General features: G+C 44.6%; 1 protein-coding gene across 8 annotated transcripts in view; it reads right to left on the bottom strand.

Annotated features, from left to right (window-relative positions):
* Positions 1 to 1637: 1637 nt before the first annotated feature.
* SLC44A3 (solute carrier family 44, member 3) overlaps positions 1638 to 24014 on the bottom strand; it is a 75022-nt gene continuing 52645 nt past the window's right edge. For all 8 annotated transcript variants that reach the window (XM_011940026.1, XM_011940023.1, XM_011940024.1 and 5 more), the window contains 3 exons: positions 5563 to 5700; positions 4312 to 4548; positions 1638 to 2065 (listed from right to left, as the gene is read on the bottom strand). In XM_011940026.1, coding sequence (XP_011795416.1) covers positions 1961 to 2065; positions 4312 to 4548; positions 5563 to 5700 — 480 coding nt within the window. In that variant the 3' untranslated portion in view covers positions 1638 to 1960. The remainder of the gene's footprint in view (positions 2066 to 4311; positions 4549 to 5562; positions 5701 to 24014) is intronic.

Here is a 24014-nt window from a genome sequence, read left to right as displayed (position 1 = left end):
CTAGGTACTGTTACAAAGTACATTAACATTTTATTTACTCCACACAACACTGCAGTCTATGGTTAAGGAGATTGAGGCTTAGGAAACCATCACACATTGTAAATGACAGGATTCAAATCATTTTCTGACCCTTGCTTATTTCACTGTGACTTGGCTGGCCCAGATTCATCTTAAATTCAACTTGGAATAATCTTAAAATAATTTTTAGGAATGTTGATATGAGCAGTGAGGAATTTTCCTATCTTAGGGTAAATATGAATGAGAAATATGCTAGGTCAGCCATAAGATGTGCTGCTTGATAATAAGCTAGGGTTTATAGTGAAACATAAACCTTCAGTCCTGACAGAGGTAAGGACAAACAATAGCTAGGTGTCATAGTGACAAAAATGCAGTCACTAAAAGAAACTTAGTAACTCACACTTTCCGACATTGTCTCAGCCAAGCCATGTCTTCTGATAGGATTGGCTCTGTGAGGTTTGGGGGCAAAAACCGTCCAATTTTTGCGAGAGATGAGGAGTATATACACATGGTTTGACGAGCCCACAAAAGTGAAGCCTATTAGCTCATCATGTCACAATGACTAGGTTTAATGCTTCTGGGAAACTGCTTGTAAAGGAAACTATTAGAGTCAAGCTAATTCAATGGTGGCATTTAAGAAAAAAGTCATTGCATTTAAAATAAACCTGAGTTCTCAGGCTGTCCTTGTCATCTTTGACTCTTCAAAGTTTAGGGGACGGAAGCCTTATATCACACTACCTGCCCTGTCATTTAAGTCAGATTGATTCTCATGAGGCTGCCAATCAACATGTTAAAATGTTTCTATTTGGTTAGAGTTTTAAAAAGGAAAAGCTCTTCCCCTCATTCCCATCTACATAAATCTCTGAGGTCCAGGCAAAAGTATTTTTAAAAATCTGTCTCCAGGTAATTTCTCAGGTGGGGCTGTGGTTGAAAACCACTTCTTCCAGAATGTCTGCTGTAAGTGCTTGTGTATCAGGATTTCTGAGATAAATTGTGTGTGCCATCATGGAATGTGATCTGGTGGAGAGACATAACAAAAAGAAAGTGGATTCACAGTCATATCAGAGCATGGAGGAAAAGGACAGAAGAGAGGGCAAGTAATGCTGCTCAGAGGCATTGCAGAAGCACGATGCTATGAGAGCTGGGTTTTGAAGAATAAGTAGGAGTTTGCCATTAGCAAAGAGGAGGAAGAGTATTCAGAAAAAAGGAAGAGCATGTGCACAGACTAAATCACTGGTTACACTCCTGCCTGTCCTGTACATGCCCAGTTCAGGTGGTAGTTAATGTCAGAGTTTACACTTTTGGTTTTTATTGTCACCAAATCTAAGAATTGTACTTTGAAAAGTGAATCCACTCAGCATATTTCCAGGATTGGATGAGTACGGAAGTGTCCTACTCTGGATAAGAGCGACGTTCCAAGCTGGGCATGGTGGCATGCCTGTAGTCCCAGCTGCTTGGGAGGCTGAGGCAGGAGAGGAGGATCACTTGAACCTAAGAGTTGGAGGCTGCAGTGAGCTATGATGGCACCTGTGTGTCGCCACTATACTCCAACCTTGGGAACACAGACGCTGTCCCTTTAAAAAAAAAAAAAAATTCCAGAGATTTCCGCTAACAAAATCCTTAAAAAGGTTTATTTATTAGTTATGCACTTACAAACTTGCCTCAGTTCTTATATAGTGTACTTTTTAAATTGACGCATATAAACATGGTTTTAAGAGAGTTTTTCTGTCCTAATTTGTACAAAAAAAAGGTGGTAAACTAATATGGTTCCAGTATTGTTACCTGGTCAAACAATAATGACAAAGACAATGAGAAAGAATAGGGTTTATTAGGTCTTTAAAAAAAAAATTCCACTAACTTTTCTCGAGTGGTCTTGTCTTCTATTCTGTAAATGGTTCTTTAGAAGGAAACGTTTTCCACCTACAAATCCCTAAATGGGTATCTATCTCGCAACGGCCTGGAGTTCTGTTCCCTCGTCATTCCTTAATGAGTGCTCGTCCTGTCGTGCCCTTGCATTGTTTAATTTGTTGCTCCTTTTTACAAAACTCTGAAAAACAAAGGAACAAGTTAGATTAGTATTAATGTGTCTGCACTGTTGATAATGTAGGGGCCAAGGGAAAACTTCTCCTTTGCCCTCTGAAGGTTTGCTGAAGAATTAACTTACAAAAGGCAGATTAACAGGAGAAATGGCATGTAAATTAGCAAGCACAGGGGAGAAGAATCACAGAGTGATTGTCTAACCACGAAATGGGGATGGGGAAGCGTGGATGATTTTTAGGGGGGTGGTAAATTACTTTTAGGGGAGTTTAATGAGCTTGAAGGATACTTAATGGCCGGGGACAAAGTCTGTTGGGCCCGCAGAGCAGACTGGTTTGTAACAAAAGTCTGTCCAGGTATATTGACTGAAGTTAGTCTTTGTTTCTGCTATATAAGTCCAGTTAATGGAAAACTCAGGGAAGGGGCCAGAGGCTGTTTTTTCCTTTGGTGGGTCTGGACTTTAGGCAGATAAGGGAATTTCATTCAGATGACAGCTTCATCCTGCACTTTGGGAGAAGGTCAGAGTCAAATTCTGGAGTATCGGTTTCTGAGTCCCAATGATAACCATTTACAAGTTCTTGGCCTTAAATTTCAGATAAATGGATCCTTAAGAAAGTTTCTTCTGTTGAAACAACTATTTTAAGGGGTAAATTTTAAGGTGGATTTTTTTTTTTTTTTGGTAGGGAGACGGAATCGCCCTCTGTCGCCCAGGCTGGAGTGCAATGGCGCCATCTCAACTTATTGCAACCTCCACCTCCCGGGTTCAAGCGATTCTCCTGTCTCAGCCTCCCAAGTGGCTGAGATTACAGGCGCCTGCCACTGCACCTGGCTAATTTTTGTATTTTTAGTAGAGACAGGGTTTCACCATGTTGGCCAGGCTGCTCTCAAATTCCTGACCTCATGTGATCCACCTGCCTCGGCTTCCCAAAGTGCTGGGATTACAGGCATGAGCCACAGTGCCGGGACTTCAAGGTTGATTTTTAACTGGAAAAGTAAATCAGGGGATGGAGACCTGGCTAGCTTCATACCACCATCATAAACACTTTCCTTAGAGTACATACAAATAAGTCAAACAAGTAAAAAGTAAAAATTGTATTTTGGCTGGGTGTGGTGGCTCACGACTGTAATCCCAGCACTTTGGGAGGCTGAAGCGGGTGGATCACCTGAGGTCAGGAGTTCAAAACCAGCCTGACCAACATGGTGAAACCCCGTCTGTTCTAAAAACACAAAATTAGCCAGGCGTGCTGGTGCACACTTGTAATCCCAGCTACTTGGGAGGCTGAGGCAGGAGAATCGCTTGAACCTAGGAGGTGGAGGTTGCAGTGAGCCGAGATTGCGCCATTGCATTCAAGCCTGGGCAACAAGAGCAAAACTGTCTCAAAATAAAATAAAATAAATTTTTTTTTTTATGTTTTATATGGAGAAGGATGAGGATATATTAATTGTAAACTGTGGAAGTGGTTCTTAAAAAATTGAGTGGCTGCTGAACTAAAGAGTGCATTCAATGCTCTGTTTCAAGCTCAAAGGGCTTTAACACCTAATTTTAATGGCAACAGAATGAAAGAAAATTATGAAAATCTATAACTCAGACAAGGAAAAGAGATGAGACATGCTTCAGCTGTTAAAATATCCCTGTCTACCCAGGATAAGGCAAATAGGCAACAACTGTGTTGCAAAGGCTGTTGCAAACAGCTGCCTGCTACTTCCAGATATAAACAGTATGGGCACTCCGCTGAGGGTGTGGCTGTTCTCACCCTGGTGTGCCTGGGCTAATAAAGGGCCCGAGAATTGCAGATCTGTCAATACTGGCACAGAAGAGCACATACGTGTGCTCTCTCTAATAGATTGGGTATGAACATCATGCTTGGAGATGCAAAAATGCTTTAGAAAAAGATCAACTGTTAAACTTCTAGACCACCCAAAAGGCTAGATCATGCCACGAGCACCAAAGGGACCTGAACTACTGTGTTTAGGACATCTTCTGCCCAGGGTAAGAAGTGCTGCTGCTACTTAGGAATCCATCTGATCAGCATTCTTGTTCAGCTTCACTTCTCCAGGGAGAAGGTTCTCAGAAAGGGAGGTGGGTTCAGCCTTGGAGAGTTCAGCCCAAATCCCACTTTCAGGCTCTGGGGTAGTCGAGGCCTCAGAGCCCTGTAGAAGACACAGGCTGGGTATGAGCCTCTTTTGTGTGTGCAGCTTTACAAAACTGAGATTGCCAGCGTGGACATTGCAACTGGAAATGAAATGTTTGCTTACCAGAAATTCTTGATCCATAAAGTAGGGCTTTTCTGACGATCCATCATTTGTTTCCAGATCAACAGCAAAACACAGGAAAAGCGCATCCAGCACAGTTTCAAACACAGATAAAAAACTATGGGCTACTAAGTAGGCAAAAAAAGCTACCAATAACAGAGGGACTGCCCACACCTGGAATGCCCGATTGTAGTTAAAAGCCATGAGTCCTCCAAAAACAGTGAAACACACCACTAACACCTGTGCAAAAGAAGAGTTTGTTGAAAATCTTTATGAATCAGTTGCTTAGATGTTTTTGTCAGTTACAAGTAACGGTTTAATATACGTTCATGTGTGCAACGTGTGTGTGCACTATTGTAAAGAATGCTTGTCAGAAATTTTGGCAGAATGAAATAGAGGGAAAAATGAAAAGCTGTATCAAAAGGAAACCCAGTTAATGGTGGGTAGGAAGGTTATATGTTATTTTATCTGTGCCTAGCTTTTGTATTCATATAAATGTAATAATATCTCACAAACTTTTTATTCTGTTTTTTCACTTAACACCAAAATAAGCTTATTCACTTTAAAACTTATTTTAGAAAACCCCCCTTTCTTTTGAGACAGAGTCTCGCTCTGTTGCCAGGCTGGAGTACAGTGGCGTGATCTCAGTTCACTGCAACCTCTGCCTCCCAGGTTCAAGTGATTCTCCTGCCTCAGCCTCCCGAGTAGCTGGGATTACAGGCACCTGCCACCACGCCCAGCTAATTTTTGTATTTTCAGTAGAGATGGGGTTTTGCTATGTTGGCCAGGCTAATCTCAAACTCCTGACCTCAAGTGATCTTCCCGCCTCAGCCTCCCAAAATACTGGGATTACACATGTGAGCCACCTTGCCCAGTCCAGGTTTCAATACTCTTTCCATATATTCTTACTGAGAAACCCACAAACATTCATTTTCTGAGGTTAGTAGTATGTTCATTTTAGACCTGAAAAAGAATGAATCAGAATGGTAGAACTGATCACAGGTAAGAGAGTAACACTAGGATTAAAATTCTGGCTCTACCTATTGTAGAACGCTGGAAAGGTTATTAAACCTTCGTTTTCTCTTCTGCAAAATAGGGATACCTCATGGGATTGAGGATTAAATGAGATAAGGAAGCACAGCATCCACTACAGAGTAAGTACTCAAGAAATACAGTTCCCGTTCAAACCAATTGTTGTGTGGCTTAATTTTCAGAATCCCAGACTCCTTTATTTATTTAGTCAAGATATCTCACCTTTCCTAGAAAAATTATGAAGTCTCCAAAGCAGTTAATAGATGTAAAATGACTTGAATTCTTAGACAAGATTTTGAATGCATCTTTTGCTGACGTACAGAAATCTGTCCCATTAATAGCAGTTGTAGTATATGCATTCTGAAACAGAAGAGAATTGTTTAAAAGGTAATTCTTATAATTATATTTTTAAGGCAATATATTAATACAGAGTGTTTGCAAACTAGAGTTACAATAAACCTACTCTCTCTACCCATAAAAAATACCATTTTCAGAGTCCTTTCCAGTCTGATTATACCCATATATATTTTCATATAGTTGCAGCAGATAGAAAAGATAAATAGGTACTTATGATTAATATGAATATCCCACTACAAACATGTGGAAATGATGGGTAAAGCATAAGGGTTTTGTTTGCTTCTTTGTTTTGAGACAGTCTCACACTGTTGCCCAGGCTGGAGTGCAGTGGTGCCATCTCGGCTCACTGCAACCTCTGCCTCCTGCGCAACCTCTGCCTCCTGCGCTCAAGCGATTCTTGTGCCTCGGCCTCCTGAGTAGCTGGGATTACAGGCGAAAGCCACCATGCCTGCAATAAGTTATTTTTTAATGCACAATAGAGTTTGAGGGCAGGAAGTTTAGGTACCAGAAAGCAAGCAGGATCTAATGGTTTGTGAGAGCTGAACCCAAAGGTGCAACAGGCATGCAATTAGGCCCTTGCTAGGGAAGCGAGCTCCTTCAACAAATTCAGGATTCATACTCAGTTCAACCTCGGTCAGCCATTCCAGGAAGATGGTACAGAAATCCACTATGTGCCTGGGACAGTTAAAATCCTAGGGTTTTGCAAAGGCAAAGCAACATCGCCACCTCCCAGGCCAGGGAATAGTGGAGTCCTACAGGTAACAACCCCTGGAGAAGAGGAGGAGCTCACAGGAAAATTTTACAGAGGACCCATGGAAATGAACAGCACAACAAACAGAATCTGTACCTTGAGAACAACCTGGAAAAAAAATATTTAGGGAGGTATGTTTAAGGTACTAAGAAAATAGTGAAAGAAAGAGTAACCATAAGGAATAAACAGAACAGTATGAAAAATTAAGAGGCAGAGTAGAAAACAAACTGAACAGAAATCCTAGAAATAGGCCAGGCGCCGTGGCTTAGGCCTGTACTCCCAACTCTTTGGGAGGCCGAGGCGGGCGGATCCCCTGAGGTCAGGAGTTCAAGACCAGCCTGAGCAACATGGAGAAACCCTGTCTCTACTAAAAATACAAAATTAGCCAGGCGTGGTGGTGCATGCCTGTAATCCCAGGTACTCAGGAGGCTGAGGCAGGAGAATTGCTTGAACCCAGGAGGCGGAGTTTGCGGTGAGCCAAGATTGTGCCATTGCACTCCAGCCTGGGCAACAACAGTGAAACTCTGTTTCAAAAAAAAAAAAAACAAACAAAGCTAGAAATAAAAAATATACAGTGTAACTGGTATGGTGTCATGATTATGTGTCTTTTTTCTTTGTATAATAAGCATTTCTATGTTACCACATGGCTTTTATAATTTTAATTTTAATGCATATTCTGGGATGCACATATGTGCATGTATACATGCATGTGTGTAGCTGGGACATGTTGACTCTTTCAAATGTGTTGCTCTTATAAACAACTATTCGATGGACTCTTGATTTCCTGATTTTGGATACTTTCTTTTTTTTTTTTTTTTGAGACGGAGTCTCACTGTTTTGCCCGGGCTGGAGTGCAGTGGCCAGATCTCAGCTCACTGCAAGCTCCGCCTCCCGGGTTTACACCATTCTCCTGCCTCAGCCTCCCAAGTAGCTGGGACTACAGGCGCCTGCCACCTCGCCCGGCTAGTTTTTTGTATTTTTTAGTAGAGACGGGGTTTCACCATGTTAGCCAGGATGGTCTCGATCTCCTGACCTCGTGATCCGCCCGTCTCGGCCTCCCAAAGTGCTGCCATGGCAAATCATGTGTGTGATTTATGTTCACGTGAGATGATTTCTCAGGTCATTTTTTTGCAAAATACCTTCCCCTTATGACTACCTTTCAAGACCATTTATGCCTCTTGAAATCTTTAAAAATGCTACTTGCATTGCAGATTACAACAAGAATTTATAACTTTCCTGGGAAAATACACGAGAATACTACCTGCTTGGGTTGTTGTCATTCCTTTTGGTTTGGATAAAGGATGAAAGCTGCTTATTTCATGATACACAAATTAACCCTTTTGTACACCCCTTCAAACACATCACAAGGTAATCAGTGTGGAGTCTACTGCAGTAATCAGCCTGCCATGGTGCGGGGCCTAATAGAGTAAGTAGAAGAGATGAAGACCACTAACAAGTATAGGATTAAGGGAGCGGAATTAACTGACCCAGTTTACCAAACTCCCTCTTCAAGGCCAACGACAGAAGAATGTTTAGTTCTTAAAGACAAAAGTCTGAGCTGGGTGCGGTGGCTCATGCCTGTAATCCCAGCACTTTGGGAGGCCGGGGTTGGGGGCAGATCATGAGGTCAGGAGTTCAAGACCAGCCTGACCAACATGGTGAAACCCTGTCTCTATTAAAAATACAAAAAGAAATAGTTGGGCGTGGTGGCACATGCCTATAACCCCAGCTACTGGGAAGGCAGGAGAAACACTGGAATCCAGGAAGCAGAGGTTGCAGTGAGCCAAGATCGCGCCACTGCACTCCAGCCTGGGCGACAGAGCAAGACTCCATGTCAAAAAAAAAAAAAAAAAAGACAAAAGGCTGGAAACCATATCCCATAACAGCACCATGCTTGCCTTAGAGATTTTCAGTCAGACATCAGATGAATTTCCTGCAAAAATGCCTTAATAGTATTCCACAAAGAACTTTTGGTTTTGGACTTACACAGAATGTGCGTGAAATTTGCTTTGAAAATCTCAAACCAGCTGTTGCTGGAAAGCTGCTCCAGTGTGGGGGCCTGAGCCTTGTGCAGGGATGTGGAAACTCATTTACTTATATTATTTAACTAGGCATCTTCAATCATCTTGGGTTTTCAAAGCCCTGATGACCAATCTATTCATTCATCCTCAGAGCACATCTGTAGGAAGGGTGGGTGAAGAATGGCATAATTGTTCCTTTACAGACTGGAAACCGAGATCAAGGGCATTTCCCCCAGGTCCCCTGGTGAATCCATGAGACAGAGACCTTTTTATTTTTATTTTTTTAATTCTAACCTTCTGGACATTACACTATCAATTTTCATTAGGAAAAATTGCTATTTAAAAGCATGGTGGTTACGGTAAGCACAGGCTCTGCAGCCAGACTGTCTCTGCGCTCAAAACCCAGTTCTACCACTGACTAGCTGTTGGTCTTGGACAAATGATCTAACCTCTCTAAGACCTCAATTTCCTCATCTATAAAATGACTTACAGCACCTACCGCAAAGGGATGTTGGGAGGATTAAAGAACATACTCCCTGTAAAGCACACAGAAAATGTGTAATAAAGAGTGGTTATTATCATCCAGACATCACCAAAGATGATCTCATTTACAACTGGGAACACAGAAGCAACTCTTTAAGCACCTGAGGAGGTGTGGCGGGGGTCTGTGGTTGCTTTACCTGTCGGCTTTAATCCCTCACACGCACAGGGATCCAGGAAAGGGCTTTTTCAGACCACATGCCAGTCCCCAGCATCATCTTACTTTGTTACGGCAACTCCACCATGTGCCGCTCAGCCTCTGTCTCTGCCTCCTCTCTTCATTCAGGCCGTCTCCAGCCCACCACCCCATCACTTCCCCACTCTAAACTTTCTAAAGTGCTTCTTGCTTCCCACAGGGAAGCACTGTTTTTGTGGGGACTTCTTTTTCTGCAGATCGCTGCCTCGTATTTAATTTAGCACCATCTCTCATAAGCAGTAAAAACAGATTTCGTTCTTTGGCTAAAATGATTAAAAGTTAAAAAGATATTATACGTTCTCATGCATGTGTTGACTCCAAAGAGTTTTGGGGCCTGTAAGCATTTATCTTTTCTTACATATCAGGCCCACTGAAAGAGGGCATTAAAACCACTCTGATAGAGAAATTATATATGCCTTCCTGCAGGTACCACACCACCAGCATTTTACCAGATTCAACCCTGAGTGCAACAGAGAGATCTAGAATTAACATCTGAATGAATAGGGGGAGGAGGGAGGAATCACTCAAGACGCAGGATATGGATTAAACATTTCTGCTGCTTCAGCATTAGCTAATTTATACTTATTCTGAATAGAAGCTGCTTGTCAGGCAGCTGGAAGATGGATTGCACTAACATTTTCATCGTTAAGTCCTTGTTCTGAGCATTTGTATCTGCCTGGGATGACAGAACTCAGGATTAACGTGCCAAGGTAATCTGCAAACTCTTAACAATATGTGGAAATGATTGGCCATAATAAGGATTAGGAAACAGGTTTTATTGGTTGTGGAAGTTAAGAGATCCTAAAGGCTAACCTTTAAACAAGTAAGCAGGAGGTAGTGGCATTCGGCTTTTGATTTATCCCCAAAATTCAGTGTGCATACTTCTTTAGTGTCACAAAACAGATGGGTGGATATTTCTGTCTTGAAATTGAAGCTATAAACACACAAGATAGATATGAGGAAGGATCCCAAGTTGGCGGTGGTAGTACCTCAATATTAGATCCCAATTCTCATTCCCTTGCTTGGGATTAAAGACTCCCTCCCGGTACAGGTGGATTAGTTTTCAGACTTTAATGGACTGGTCACCTGGGACTGTCCCAAGTGGCTGAGAAGCACTGGGGGACGAACACAATGAGGACGGCCCTGGGTGGCTGTGAGGGCTTCAAAACAATGAAATACATAGCACAAGTGCACATGTGAGGGCCACAAAGAGCAGAACCACAAGCTGGAGGGAGAGGGGAAGAGAAGGCCCAGCAGGAGAGATCAGGGAAGGCTTCATGGAAGTGGCATGTGAGCTGGCCCCAATGCTGCCTGTCTCCAGCAGGGTAGGAGGCAGCAGCAGGAGCCAGCAATGTGAGCCACAGACGTGAGCGTACCAGCAGGCACTGGGGAGCCCGAGCAGAGGAGAAATGGGAAACACGTCTGCAAGAGTCGGGGGTCAGCCCTCGGTGGGTGGGGCTGACACAGTGTGGAGCAAGGGCAGTGAAAGGAAGTTTCAAGGCCGGGCGCGGTGGCTCAAGCCTGTAATCCCAGCACTTTGGGAGGCTGAGACGGGCGGATCACGAGGTCAGGAGATCGAGACCATCCTGGCTAACACGGTGAAACCCCGTCTCTACTAAAAAATATGAAAAACTAGCCGGGTGAGGTGGCGGGCGCCTGTAGTCCCAGCTCCTGGGGAGGCTGAGGCAGGAGAATGGCGTAAACCCGGGAGGCAGAGCTTGCAGTGATTTGAGATCCGGCCACTGCACTCCAGCCTGGGCGACAGAGCGAGACTCCGTCTCAAAAAAAAAAAAAAAAAAAAAGGAAGTTTCAGGAGGACTCATGATTTTCAGCCTGTGCCTCTGGAAGCTCTCCCAGGCTGCCCTGGGGAAGTTCAGGTCAGATCTCCCTCATCACCATCTTCTGCTGAGCCACGAAGCTCTGCACCTTTCAAGGCTCATTCCTATTCAAGCCTAGGAGACTCCCCAAGCACCTTCACAATGCCTGCGGGGCTCTGCTGGAGTTGGGTAGAAATGCTGTGTGGCCATGCAGCCATTGAGCACACCAACCTGCCAGCAGTCAGCAGTCATAAGCCAGGGGCTAGGCCCAAAGACCGTGAGTTCTCGGGAGAAAATAGGAGCGTTAGGCATAGTAACTCCTCCAGGGCACTCTGGCTCCCCTCCACCCCTACCTCGGTGGATGCCTTAGTGATATATCCCAAATGCCTTGGCACAGACCTAACGGTAGCTACAACTTTCTAATTTCCATCTGTGGCCTTTTTCTTTTGCAGTCAGTAGGCAGGTGTGCAACTTTTGTGTGTAAATAATAAATAATAACGGCATTAATCTATCACATACTATGTGCCAGGCTCTATGCTACCTCTCCCCAAACACATTCACTCATTTAGTCCTCTTAACTCCAACCCGATGAGGTAGTTAAGGAAACTAAAGCACAGAGAGGTAAAGTAGTGTGCCCCCGGTCCCACACAGGTCATAGATGTTGCGTCCGTTTTCCATGAAGTAGACCTCTAACTCATTAAGGCCCATATGCTGGAAAACATTTACTTTGGGCTGTACTTTGTGCTTTTTCTCCCCGAAAGTTCAAAATAACAAAGTGGTGTTCTCATGAGATGCACCATTGAAAACAGCTGAGGATGTGGCAGGATGGCTCAGTGGAAAGAGGCTGGATTCCAGCCATGTTGCCTCCAAAGACTTGCGGAACGGCTTCCACCAAATCACAGCATTTCTCAAAGGCCCTCACTTTGCTGCTTGGAAAAGACATCCACCAACTCCAATGTTCCATGATGCTTTATGTTTGTGCTTCGTGGCCAGCCACCCTCAGATCATCATCTCATTAGATCTCATCTGTTTTCACCACAACTCAGTGAAACAATCACCGTGGGTTGTATTATTCCCTGAGGCCTTTGTGTGTGTGTGTGTGTGTGTGTGTGTGAGGGAGTCTCACTCTGTCACCCAGGCTAAAGTGCAATGGCGCAGTTGTACTCCAGGGTTCAACTGACTCTCCTGCCTCAGCCTCCTGAGTAATTGGGACAACAGGCACCCACCACCACACCTGGCTAATTTTTGTATTTTTAGTAGAGACGGGGTTTCACCACGTTGGCCAGGCTGGTCTCAAACTGCTGACCTCATGTGATCCGCCCACCTCGACCTCCCAAAGTGTTGGGATTATAGGCATGAGCCACTGCGCCTGGCTGGTATTATCCTTATTTTATAGAAAATTCTAATTATTGAAGCAAATGAGATTTAAGTGTCCTTTTAGGTAAGAGAAAATCTAGATTACCTCTCTAAGTTACTTTGAGAGCTATCCAAGAATGTTAATTGTAGCTTTAACATAGAAAGAGTGTTTTTTTACTCCTGAAATCAAATGCTTAGCCAGCACAGCTCAGCCCTTTGTCCATCATCAGCTGAGTCTGTCCTCTCACTGAACTCAACTGCTTTCTTCTTTTGGTGGCAGAACTATGAATCTGGGTTTCTGCCGACGCTTCAAAAAGGTAAACAGAGTTTCCCTCCGTAGTGGAGGGAAGGTATTTGCCGAAAACCATGCCATGAATAGCCAGCTTTATTTCTGGAATGCCTTCCTCACAGAATTCCGATATTTATTCTCAAAGCAAGAACTACTAAAACAAACTTGAGAAACTGGACAGTGAATAAATAACACTGGCATTCATACTTTCCTCAGAACTAAAAAAATTACAGTGAAATCTGAGTCCAGATACATCCCCATACATCCAGGGGCCTTCCTTGGACCTACAGTAAAACTGGCAGGAACCGTCCTAGACCAGTTTCATCTTGAGCCCTGTTTTTATCACAAACATATGTGGAGTGAGGCAGTGCACAGCCTCTGGGCCTTCCAGGGCCCTGCATTTACCGTTCAGATCCCTTCAGGAATGTACCGGTCACCAGGATGCAAACAAACATCCAATGAGATGGTGAGGAGGGAAACCAGCCAGTCCCCTGGGGCTGCCGCCAGGTGGGAGGTGGGGTGGAAGAAGAAAGGACAAATATGAGAGCTGCCTATGAAGCCAGGAACAGGGCTGTGCTGTTTTGTTTGCTCTTTTAAAACTTTTCTTTTTGCTTAATTTTTAGAATGGCTTTATTATTTCCATGCTTATCATAAAAAAAATCAAACAACACAGAGACAAAGAAGCAAGAAAGTCACTGTGATCCCACCCCTTAGAAATAACCACTGCTAACATTGCCTGGCCCTCACCCCAGCACCCCTCTGTGAATATACACAGAGGAAGAAAGGAAGGCCGGATACACTGAGCATGCGCTACAATAATGAACTCACCCTCTCCGTGGTACTTTAAATAAAAGGACAAATGTTCATTTGACTTCAACAAAAGAAAATGAAACTAAACTGACACTGAAGAAATACCCAAATTTCAGGCAAATTGCACCTTCACACACAAGACGTAGGTTTTAAAACAGTTTTCTGAAACATTAGGAAGTTAGAGTACTTCCTGTTTTTTTAACATAGGGTTTTAAGTTTAGGCAGTGTAGATAAGAAAGATGAGTCCTCTCACGCTTTCTCCTGCATCCTGATTTTAGTGAGTTTCATTATTCTGACTTTGCCAGGGTTTTGAACATTTATAGGCTCTTTGATGATGAAAGTCTCTATGTCTAAGTTGTTTTTGTTTGCTTTGTGTGAGACAGGGTCTTATTCTGACACCCAGGCTGGAGTATAGTGGCTCAATCATGGCTCACTACAGCCTCAACCTCCTCCCAGGCTCAGGTGATTCTCCCATTTCAGCCTCCCGAGTAGCTGGGAATACAGGCATGCGCCACGACACCTGCCAAATTTTGTGTAGCTTTTTGTATAGATGGGTTCTCGCCATATTGCCCAGGCTGGTCTCGAATTCCTGAGCTCAAGCTGTCTGCCTAACTTGACCTCCCAAAGTGCTGGCATTATAGGCATGAGTCACTGCACCCGGCCTAGTCTTTGTTTCTTAATGAGGTGTATGCAGCACTGCCACCGTGCCTGCCCCTTCACACACCTGCTGTGGACCATTGCATTCACACCATCCTGGAAGGCCCCAGTGGTTCCTCCACTCCCAGATGCGGTTCTCTCTGCTGAAATGCCTTCTGATCCCTGGCCTCTCTGTGGGGCTAATATTTGTTGAATAGATAAAGAAAGATGCTCTGGGCCGGGCGCGGTGGCTCAAGCCTGTAATCCCAGCACTTTGGGAGGCCGAGACGGGTGGATCACGAGGTCAGGAGTTCGAGACCATCCTGGCTAACACGGTGAAACCCCGTCTCTACTAAAAATTACAAAAAGCTAGCCGGGTGAGGTGGCTGGCGCCTGTAGTCCCAGCTACTCGGGAGGCTGAGGCAGGAGAATGGCGTGAACCCGGGAGGCGGAGCTTGCAGTGAGCTGAGATCCGGCCACTGCACTCCAGCCCAGGCGACAGAGCGAGACTCCGTCTCAAAAAAAAAAAAAAAAAAAAAAAAAGATGCTCTGGCAAACCAAGAATATCTTCTGAATAATATTTTTTCCTATGAAACCCAAATTCAATTGATTGATCCCTTTGTTCTTTCAGCAGAATGTACTGATTAAAAGGCATCCTAGATATCACCTAGAAAAATGCTCTCATTTCACCAATGAGGAATTGGCAATCTCGACCAGGTAGAGGAAGTGACAAAGATGGAACAGGAATCAGGTGCTCACAGCCAGTGCTCTTTGTGTTAGATAAGCCTTGTCCTCCCACAAATTCAGGAAAGGCCACATTAGGCAACAGCATCTTGCTGGACTTGATCCTTCACTGATCTGCCAGCAAAGCTCTGCACTCTGCGGAGAAAGCCCACCAGAACGATGATTCCTAATGAAGAGGCAGGTCCAAGTTAGAGGACCGTGTGGAAGTGTCACCTTCATCCCCCAAGCTCTTTCCCAGTTGGAGTGCTGCTACATCCTTTATTCCCATTTGACCTGTGCATAATCAGTGGTGGAAGGGAGCAAATCAGAGGCAAGGCCTGGTTTTCTAGAAGGCAAAATTAAACAGTGGACCTGTGACATGGGAAACACAGAGGATGGGGAATGCTTGGGCTGCTACTGACTTCAGGCTTTCTCAGAAGGAAGATGACATAGACGGGCTTGTCGCTATTAGTGAGCGCCACTCCCTGGTTTCCTCCTCCTTACCCTTAGCCTTGGCAAGGAACTCCAGGCAGCACAGCAAAGCCAGTGGGCCACAGCTGTTGGAGTCACGAGGATGACCACATAGTAGTGCTGTCACCCTGGACATGCTCTTCATCCTCTGGGGCTCAGTTTCCTCATTTGAACAATGGAGATAACACCTACCTAATACACAGAGTCCTAGAGAAGACAAACGGAGACTGTGTATGCCAAATGTTTACCATGCTGCCCGGCATACTGGGCCAACTCAGTGGATGTCTATGGGACTTACAGACTTTAGAAGGTTGGTTCTTTTTTTTTTTTTTGAGACGAAGTCTTGCTCTGTTGCCCAGGTTGGACTGCAGTGGCACGATCTCGGCTTGCTGCAAGCTCTGCCTCCCGGGTTCACGCCATTCTCCTGCCTCAGTCTCCTGAGTAGCTGGGACTATAGGTGTCCGGCATCACGCCCGGCTATATTTTTGTATTGTTAGTAGAGATGGGGTTTTACCATGCTAGCCAGGATGGTCTTGATCTGCTGACCTTATGATCCGCCTGCCTCGGCCTCCCAAAGTGCTGGGATTACAGGCATGAGCTACCACGTCTGGCCGATTGGTTCTTAAGAGAATGTCAACCTTCTCTGATTTGAAGCCCAGAACTGAGGAAATGGTGGCAGAGAGGTGGAGAGCAGAAATTGGAACATTCGTGTTTTTCATGTGTTCTATGTTTTGGGGAGATCATTTCAAGTCAGGTGCATGCCCCTCCACAAGCACATGGTTGGGGAGCCTAGGGGTGGGGAAGCCAGAGCCGCCCTGCCAGGCTGCTTGGGGAAGGCCTGGTGACAGAGAGCCTGGCCAGAAATCCAAAGTCACTGGCTGCTGGGAATAACTATTGTTTGGTAACACAGCTTCGTCCACCTTGCAGAGAAAAACCTTTATAATTTAAAGGCATTTGTTTCAGAGACATTCACTGTAATAATACATCTTTTCTTTCTCTGGAGGCGAGGTCTTGTGACATTGCCCAGGCTGGCGTTGAACTCCTGTGCTCCAACAATTCTCTCGCCTTGGCCTACCGAGTAACTGTGACTACAGGTGTATGCCACCACACCAGCATTTTTTTTTTTTTTTTTGGTCATTAAAAAAAAAAAAGTAGAACATTGAATTTACCATCTTAGCCATTTTTAACTGCAGCGTTCAGTAGTGTTAAGTATATTCACATTGTTGCAACAGAGCTCTAGAACGTTCTCATTTTGCAACATTGAAACTCTATAACCACTAAACACTAATTTCCCCTCTCCCTAGCCCCAGGGCCCTTTAAACATTGTGTTTCCATGATTTTTGACTACTTTAGATACTTCAAATACTGCATGATTTTTTTCATACAGTATATCTCCTTTTACTGTATTTGTCAAAGATAGTGTTTTGACTACTACATTCAGCATTTGAAGTATCTAAAGTAGTCAAAATACTGTCTTTGACAAATACAGTAAGAGGAGACAAACTGTATGAGTGGAATCAGTATTGAGGCTGAGAGAGAAATCTTACTGTATGGATGATTGGAAATACTGAATGGAATCATACAGTATTTGTCCTTTTGTGACTGGCTTATTTACTTTAGCATAATGTCCTTGGGGTTCATCTATGTTGTAGCATATGACAGGATTTTCTTCTTTTTTTAAGGAAAAGAAGAAATACACTTGGCTACATAATATTCTACTGTATGGCTATATCACATTTTCTTTATCCATTCATCTGCTGAGGACACTTGGGGTGCTTCCACCTCTTGACAATTGAGAGGATGCTGTGATGAACACCGGTGTGCAAATAACTCTGAGATCCTGCTTCTTTTGACTATACACTCAGAAACAGAACTGTTGGATCATATAGTATTATAGACCCATTTTTAATTTTTTGAGGAAACTCCATACTGTTTTCCACAACAGTTACATTTTACATTTCCACCAACAGTGCACAGGGTTCCAACTTTTCCATATCCTCACCAACACTTATTTTCTGTTCTTTTGATAGTGGTCATCCTGATGGGTGTGAGGTGATATATGGCAGTTTTGATTTACATTTTCCTAATGATTAGTGATGCTCAGTGTCTTTTCGTATTGGCTATTTGTATAGTTTCTCTAAAGAAATGTCTCTTCAAGTCCTTTGCCTTTTTTTTTTTTTTTTGAGATGGAGTCTCACTTTGTCACCCAGGCTGGAGTGCAAGTAGCTCAATCTCGACTCACTGCAAGCTCCACCTCCCAGGTTCCTGCTTCAGCCTCCCAAGTAGCTGGGACTGCAGGCGCCTGCCACCACATCTGACTAATTTTTTGTATTTTTAGTAGAGATGGGGTTTCATCATGTTAGCCAGGATTGTCTTGATCTCCTGACCTTGTGATCTGCCTGCCTCGGCCTTCCAACGTGCTGGGATTACAGGCATGAACCACGGCACCCACCCTTTTTTTTTTTTTTTTTGAGATGGAGTCTCACTCTGTCACCCTGGCTGGAGAGCAATAGCATGATCTCAGCTCACCGCAACCTCCGCCTCCCAGGTTCAAGTTGTTCTCCTGTCTCAGCCTCCCAAGTAGCTGGGATTACAGGGATGCACCACCACGCCTGACTAATTTTTGTATTTTTAGTAGAGATGGGGTTTCACCATGTTGGTCAGGCTGGTTTCGAACTCCTGATCTCATGATCTGCCTGCTTCAGCCTCCCAAAGTGCTGGGATTACAGGTGTGAGCCACCACGCCCGGCCGTCCTTTGCCCATTTTTAAATCGGGTTATTTTTGTTGTTGTTGTTAAATTGTAGAAGAAGTTCCTTATGTATTTTGGACAGTAACTTCTTAGCATATATAGTTTACAGTTATTTTCTCCCATTCTGTAGGATGATTTTCACTCTCTTTTCTTGGATGTGTAGAAGTTTTTAAGTTTGATGTGGTCCCATTTGTCTACTTTTTATTGTGTTGCCTGTGCTTTTGGTGTCATATCCAAGCAATCACTGCCAAATCCAATGTTCTGACACTTTTCTCCTGTGTTTTATTCTAAAAGTTGTACAGTTTTAGGTCTTTTAGGTCTTTAGTTCGTTTTAATTTTCCCATATAAGGTAAGGGTCCCACTTCATTCTTTTACTTGTGGATATCCAGCTTTCCCAAGATCATCTGTTGACGAGACTGTCCTTTCCCCATTGTGTGGTCTTGGCATCTTTGCCAAAAATCATTTGACCATATATGCAAGGCACTATTTCTGTGCTTCTTATTCTGTTCACATGGTCTATAGATCTATGTAGCACAGTGTATCTATGTTTATGCCAGCACCACACCATTTTCATTACTGTGGCTTTGTAGCATGACAGATGCTTTCTTTCTGAACCTCAAAGACTATTTGTCCCTCCCATTTTAGCCTCCTCTCTCCACTGGATCTTCTGCTCAGGAAGTAGTTTCCCTTGCAGTCAGTTCTAAGTGTGGTTAGAGCAGGTCCAACAAGACAGGGCAGCTCCTTTGAGCTAGTATTTCTTTTTCCTTTATTACCTCCCTGTTCCTTTTGGTATATATTAAAAAGCTGTGTGGAGGCAGCATGAACCCAGGGCTGATACTGAGGCTGCTCAGGTCCTCATACTCATTCTTCAATCCACGGACACACGTGGAAGGTCTGCTTTGGCCAAGCTCCAGGCTGGGGCCTGGGGACAGGGCACTAAGTGAGGTCAGGAGCCTCGCGTTCTTTGAGGCCTAACCAAGTTTCTCTGTTGTTGCTTTGATGGAAGTGAGATGTGGGCATGGCACATACCCAGAGCACCCCTCTCCACCCGCACTGGGGTGCATCCTGATGAAGTCATTCAACCTCAGCTGCCTTGTTCCTGGGATGAATGCAAGTCTAGCAAATGCTCTCTCTACCCCACCCATGCCAACTGAGGCATTCCATAGAAGGCAAGAGAGAGAAGAGGAAACCACTTGAAACACTGTCAAACCTGGATCCACTTGCCAAAACTTTTGGGAACTTTATCACCCCACCTAGATAAGAAAGCTATTTGAAGCAAAATTCTCTTAGCCACTTCCTCTTCTACTTTTCACAAACTTGTTTCTCAAATGTCTGTAGAGATGGGACTCTCAATGGAAGGAGGAATGTCCAGCCACCCCAAGACATGTGTGATGGTTGGCTTCGCTCTCTTTGCTTCTGTTTCTCCCCATTGTGTATTTTCTCCTTTCTCTTCTCTCCACATTCCCCATTCAAGCAGGACTCAGGCTCTGTGCTCATTCCCCCAGTTAAGGTTAGGGGGCCAGGTGGGGAGTGGAGGCAAGAAGACATCCAGTCTTCAATTCTCACTGGCTTTTGTTTTCCAAAATTTAGGCTCTTTAAGCCCTTACCTACCGGGGAAAAGGTGAAGAAGGAGGTTTCTCAATATAGACCAAACACCTTGGAGCAGCAGGCGAGTGTGCAGGTTTCCTCCAGCCTCACATTAGAAAATGATACTCTCCTGGGCTGGAGGAGGAGGAAACAAAAGTCTATGGGTCTTGTCCAGGTCTGCCCCTCACCTTTTTTTAAAACACAGTTTGGAGAAGTGGCAAGGATCTTCTATGACCACTCCCAGGTTCCTGGTTTGCCTGGGAATGAGGGGGTACCAGAGACATGGGGCTTCTAGGTGACCAGGACAGTTGTCACCTAGTGCTAGCATATCAAGGCAGATAGGACCATGGGTGACCATAGGTAAAAGATTCCTACTTCCCAAGCAGGGCCTGAGGAGCCATAAAGATGGGAAGATGATGTCTCAAGGGCAACGTATATCTACTAATGTCTGGGGACACCTGAAACCTCATATATCCCCAAGGAGGGAATAGCTCAAGAATAACAAATTAAGTTTTCCACCCGTCCAGTGGAATGAGAGCTCAAAGTTAGAAATTAGATTGAGAGACATGATACAATATTATCTGTACATCTGAATCTGTGGCTGCTCTTCGTAGCATGTGGAAGTCATTCAAAGATGAGACTCAGGTGGTCATGGCCTGGGGTATCATGGGAGTCCTGCTTGTAGCAGGACATGACTTAGTGAATGTTAAATCAAAGTGGCATGTATTCCTTCAGTCACAGTGACTCACATCTCCTTTCATATGCTTTTTTCTTTTTATGAATGCATTCTCTAGTCTCTGGCCAATCATCACTTCCTTGCCCCAACAAGTCCCAATGCCTTAGGACAAATAAGAATGACAGCTAAGGAATGTGCCCACAGTCACTGCCTTGCTTAGAAGAGTGTGGACTTCAAAGTGGGCAGTTAGACCCCTCGGACAACAACTGTTCCAGACAAAGAGAAATGCCCCAAAGAATCTTGCTCTCGGTCCTAAGGGAAGAGGACATTGGGGATAGGAGCTACTTAATGGTTTCATTTCATTTTCCACACTAAGTGAATTTGGGAAACGTTGAAGCTAATCTATCCTCTTCACATTTCTTGAGCACTGGGGGTAATGTTGACAACTTAGGTTGGAAAGTTCCCTTTTCCACTCTGAGGCACCTCCCCACCTAGCCCTTGCCTAGCTGTGATCACAGATGACGGCCTGGCCCAGCCTAGCCCAGGCAGCGTGGTGCCCACCGCACACACTAACCTGTGGGTGGGAGGGCATAGGAGGAGTCAGCCTGAGCTGCCAGATCCCCACATCCGAACACTGCTCATCAGAACACAGTGTATTCACATGTCATGTGCTTCCTCCTTTATGAGGAAACTGGATGTGCTGATTCAAAGGTGGATTTCTTAAAGTTAAAAACCTGGGCGGTCTCCCTCAGCATATTTCCAGTGTACCTAGAACATGTCATGACAGGAAGGCACAAAGAACACAAAGGGGTTGCTTCATGTTCCACATGGGGTTCAGACTTGTAAAAGAAGGCTCAGATTTACAGAAATGGTGACTCCTTGGATCAGCTGACCTTTTAAACTAGTGTTGTTGGAAACAGTCCCAGTTGCCTTTGCTACCATTAATAAAAGGTGAGACCCCAAAATTTCCAGGATGCAAATGTTCCTCACCCTTCTGCCGCCATGAGCATGGGCCTGTCTTCCATGCTGCCCAAGAGATGGGGGAGATCTACATAGAGTTCCGCCAAAAGGTACCCCAGGGCAGCTCATGTAGACATACAGTGTAAAGTGACACACCTGTCTGTCCTCCAGGAGGCTCAGAAGGGCAAGGGAAGAGAAGATGCAGGATAGGGAAGGGAATCTGAATGAGCTCTGCCCACTGTGTAACCTGGTTGAGGCATTCAAGCCCTCTGGACCCCAGATTCCGCTATTATGAGGGGAGGCTGTTTCATGATCTCTAAAGTTCTGGGGTTCCGAGTCCCTACCCTGTGGAAGGAGTGCCTTAGTGGACTGGTGAAAACCTGGGTTTAAATCCCAGTGTGGTGCTAGTCTTGATTTCCCTGGCTTTGGGTTTCTGTGGTCAGAGACTTCCTTTAGGCTAATGCCTCTCATTTGTTTCAGGGAAGGAGGTGAACTTAAGGGACTGGGAAAATTTGGAGGGAGCAGCAGAGTGCACGCGGGCTCAGGCCCTTCCTCACTCTCTTTCAGGAACCACCTGTCACCAGGAACCTACTTTCTCAGATCCATAGAGAGGTTCACCTTGTTGGATGGGCCTGGTAAAGGGTGGGTTGGTCATTCTGATTCAGGGGTAAAACATTAACAACCGACTTGCCTACAGCTGTTCCTGTGGTAATTTTCCAATCAGATGATTTCGTATTCAAGGTGATATTTTAAATCTTCATCTGTTTGACTCTTGCATCTCACAATTATTCAGAACTTGGACAAGGAAGAGAAAATGACTTACTGGGTCTTCAAAACCTCAAGAGTCAGCTCTGTTACTTTCCTCCTGTCTAACCTAGGTCAGGTTACTACTTAAGCTCTCTGAACCAAAGTATTATCATCTATTTAAAAAATACTACACAGGCTACTTTGTGAGGCTATGGATTAGTTAAAACACGTAAAGTAGCACAGTACCCGGTATCTAGTAAGTGCCAGTGAGTGGCTGGTATTCTTGTCTTCAGGAGCTGCACACTTAGGAGGAAGTCAAAGTCATTCACACTGAGCACTCGATTGCCTTGCAGGAGTTCCTAATTGCCTGAGTACCCTTATATAACTTTCCCTCCCTTTCTCATGCAATAATTCATTCAACAAACATTACTTTCCTCTCCCAGAAGGCACTGAAATTTCACATCAGGAAGCACTTCAGAGTCCAATTTAACATGGCAGCTGCTTACCGGGCCTTACCTCAAAGGATTGAGCACTAAGGCCCACTTGGAGAAGAGGGCTTTGGGCCTCACCCTCCTGAGCCCAGAGTCTTGTAACATGCCCACAGCAGGTGGGAGCTAGGCTCCAGAGAGACTGCTCCCAGGAAAGCCACACTAAGCCATAGCCATATGCCTAGCAGCTTCTGAACCAAGCACCGGGAAACATGAGGATTCAGTTTGTTTTCTTCCAGACAGCCTGGGGCCTCTGACAAATAGGTGTCTTAATTCCTTTCTATCTAAAGCCAGAGTAGTAGCATTTGCCATGCAACAGCTGGGTGTGGAGATTACCATTGTCTATAAATGGGCCTTAATGCAAACTATCATATTGACACACATGTGAGCTTCTTTCTGAAGCATGCACACATGAGGCATCTCTCCAGAGCTCTCACCATCAGCTGGCTGCCCAGAATAGCTCTAAACCAGTCAGCGGGGGTGGAGGATTCAGAACCACTGCTGTCGCTGAAAGAATGGCTGTCTGGATGCTCTGTGATGAGACTACCTATTATGGCAATGCCAGCTTCTGAAAGAACTGTTTCTTCTTAAGAACCTTTACATCATTTTCCTAATCTAGTGAGATAAACTGTACAGTATTTTTACTTTTTTTCTGAGATGTACATGCTGCTCTGGGAGAGGAGAAAAGAGGAGTCACTGGAGATCTGCCAACTGGCTTGGGATGAACCGACCAAACCTGATGTGGAAAAGTCACTGAGTGCTTTAGCTATTGATGCACTATGAGAAAGAGAGTCATTGAAACAGCTAACTGCAAGGAAAGGGGTGGGGGAAGAGAACGTTTGGAGATACTACAAAGTTGAGTCTGCCGCAAAGGCTTAGAAGACAGAGACCAACATTATGTTCACTAAAACCAGTCTTGGCAGGCGGAGCAGGTTGGGGAGAGGCACTATGAGGTAAGAAGGGGAGAGAGGTGTATATTTCCCCAGAAGCAGCAGGTTTTTCTCTGCCCTGACCTTCACTAGATTATCTGGGACCTTTCTGACCAGTATATTCGTTCGTTAGGAAGACAGGAAGCTGCTGGCATTTCTGATCAAATAGCAACAGGCAACAATCTGTACATGTACTTACTAAATCTTATCTAGAGGGATGACAAAGGAAAGTAGGCTGCACGCTTTACACACTGCATCAAAGTGCATTGGGGTCACTTGGTCCCCTTCTCAAGGGGATGCAGCACATATCATCAGGCTCCCAGCTATCTTGCATAATAGCCCAAGGCAGAAAAGGGCCGTGAAAGGCATTGGACATTACAGTACACTCCCACTGTTGAGAATGACTGAGGTGCCTGGCATTTGACCAGCATCTCATTAACAGTTATTTTATTTATTTATCACTATATATTACAGCAGCACTACCGGCAGGATTGCTGTAAGTGGATACAGATAGATGGCTCCTCTTTGTTCATTCACATTCTCAGACAACTCTACAAGATTCTGGTGCCT

This window comes from Colobus angolensis, unplaced genomic scaffold (assembly GCF_000951035.1).
Source record: "Colobus angolensis palliatus isolate OR3802 unplaced genomic scaffold, Cang.pa_1.0 Scaffold186, whole genome shotgun sequence".
In the NCBI taxonomy this organism is placed as follows: Eukaryota; Metazoa; Chordata; class Mammalia; order Primates; family Cercopithecidae; genus Colobus; species Colobus angolensis.
The sequence above is the reverse complement of the archived record's forward strand: the minus strand, read 5'-3'. Positions and strand labels throughout refer to the sequence as shown.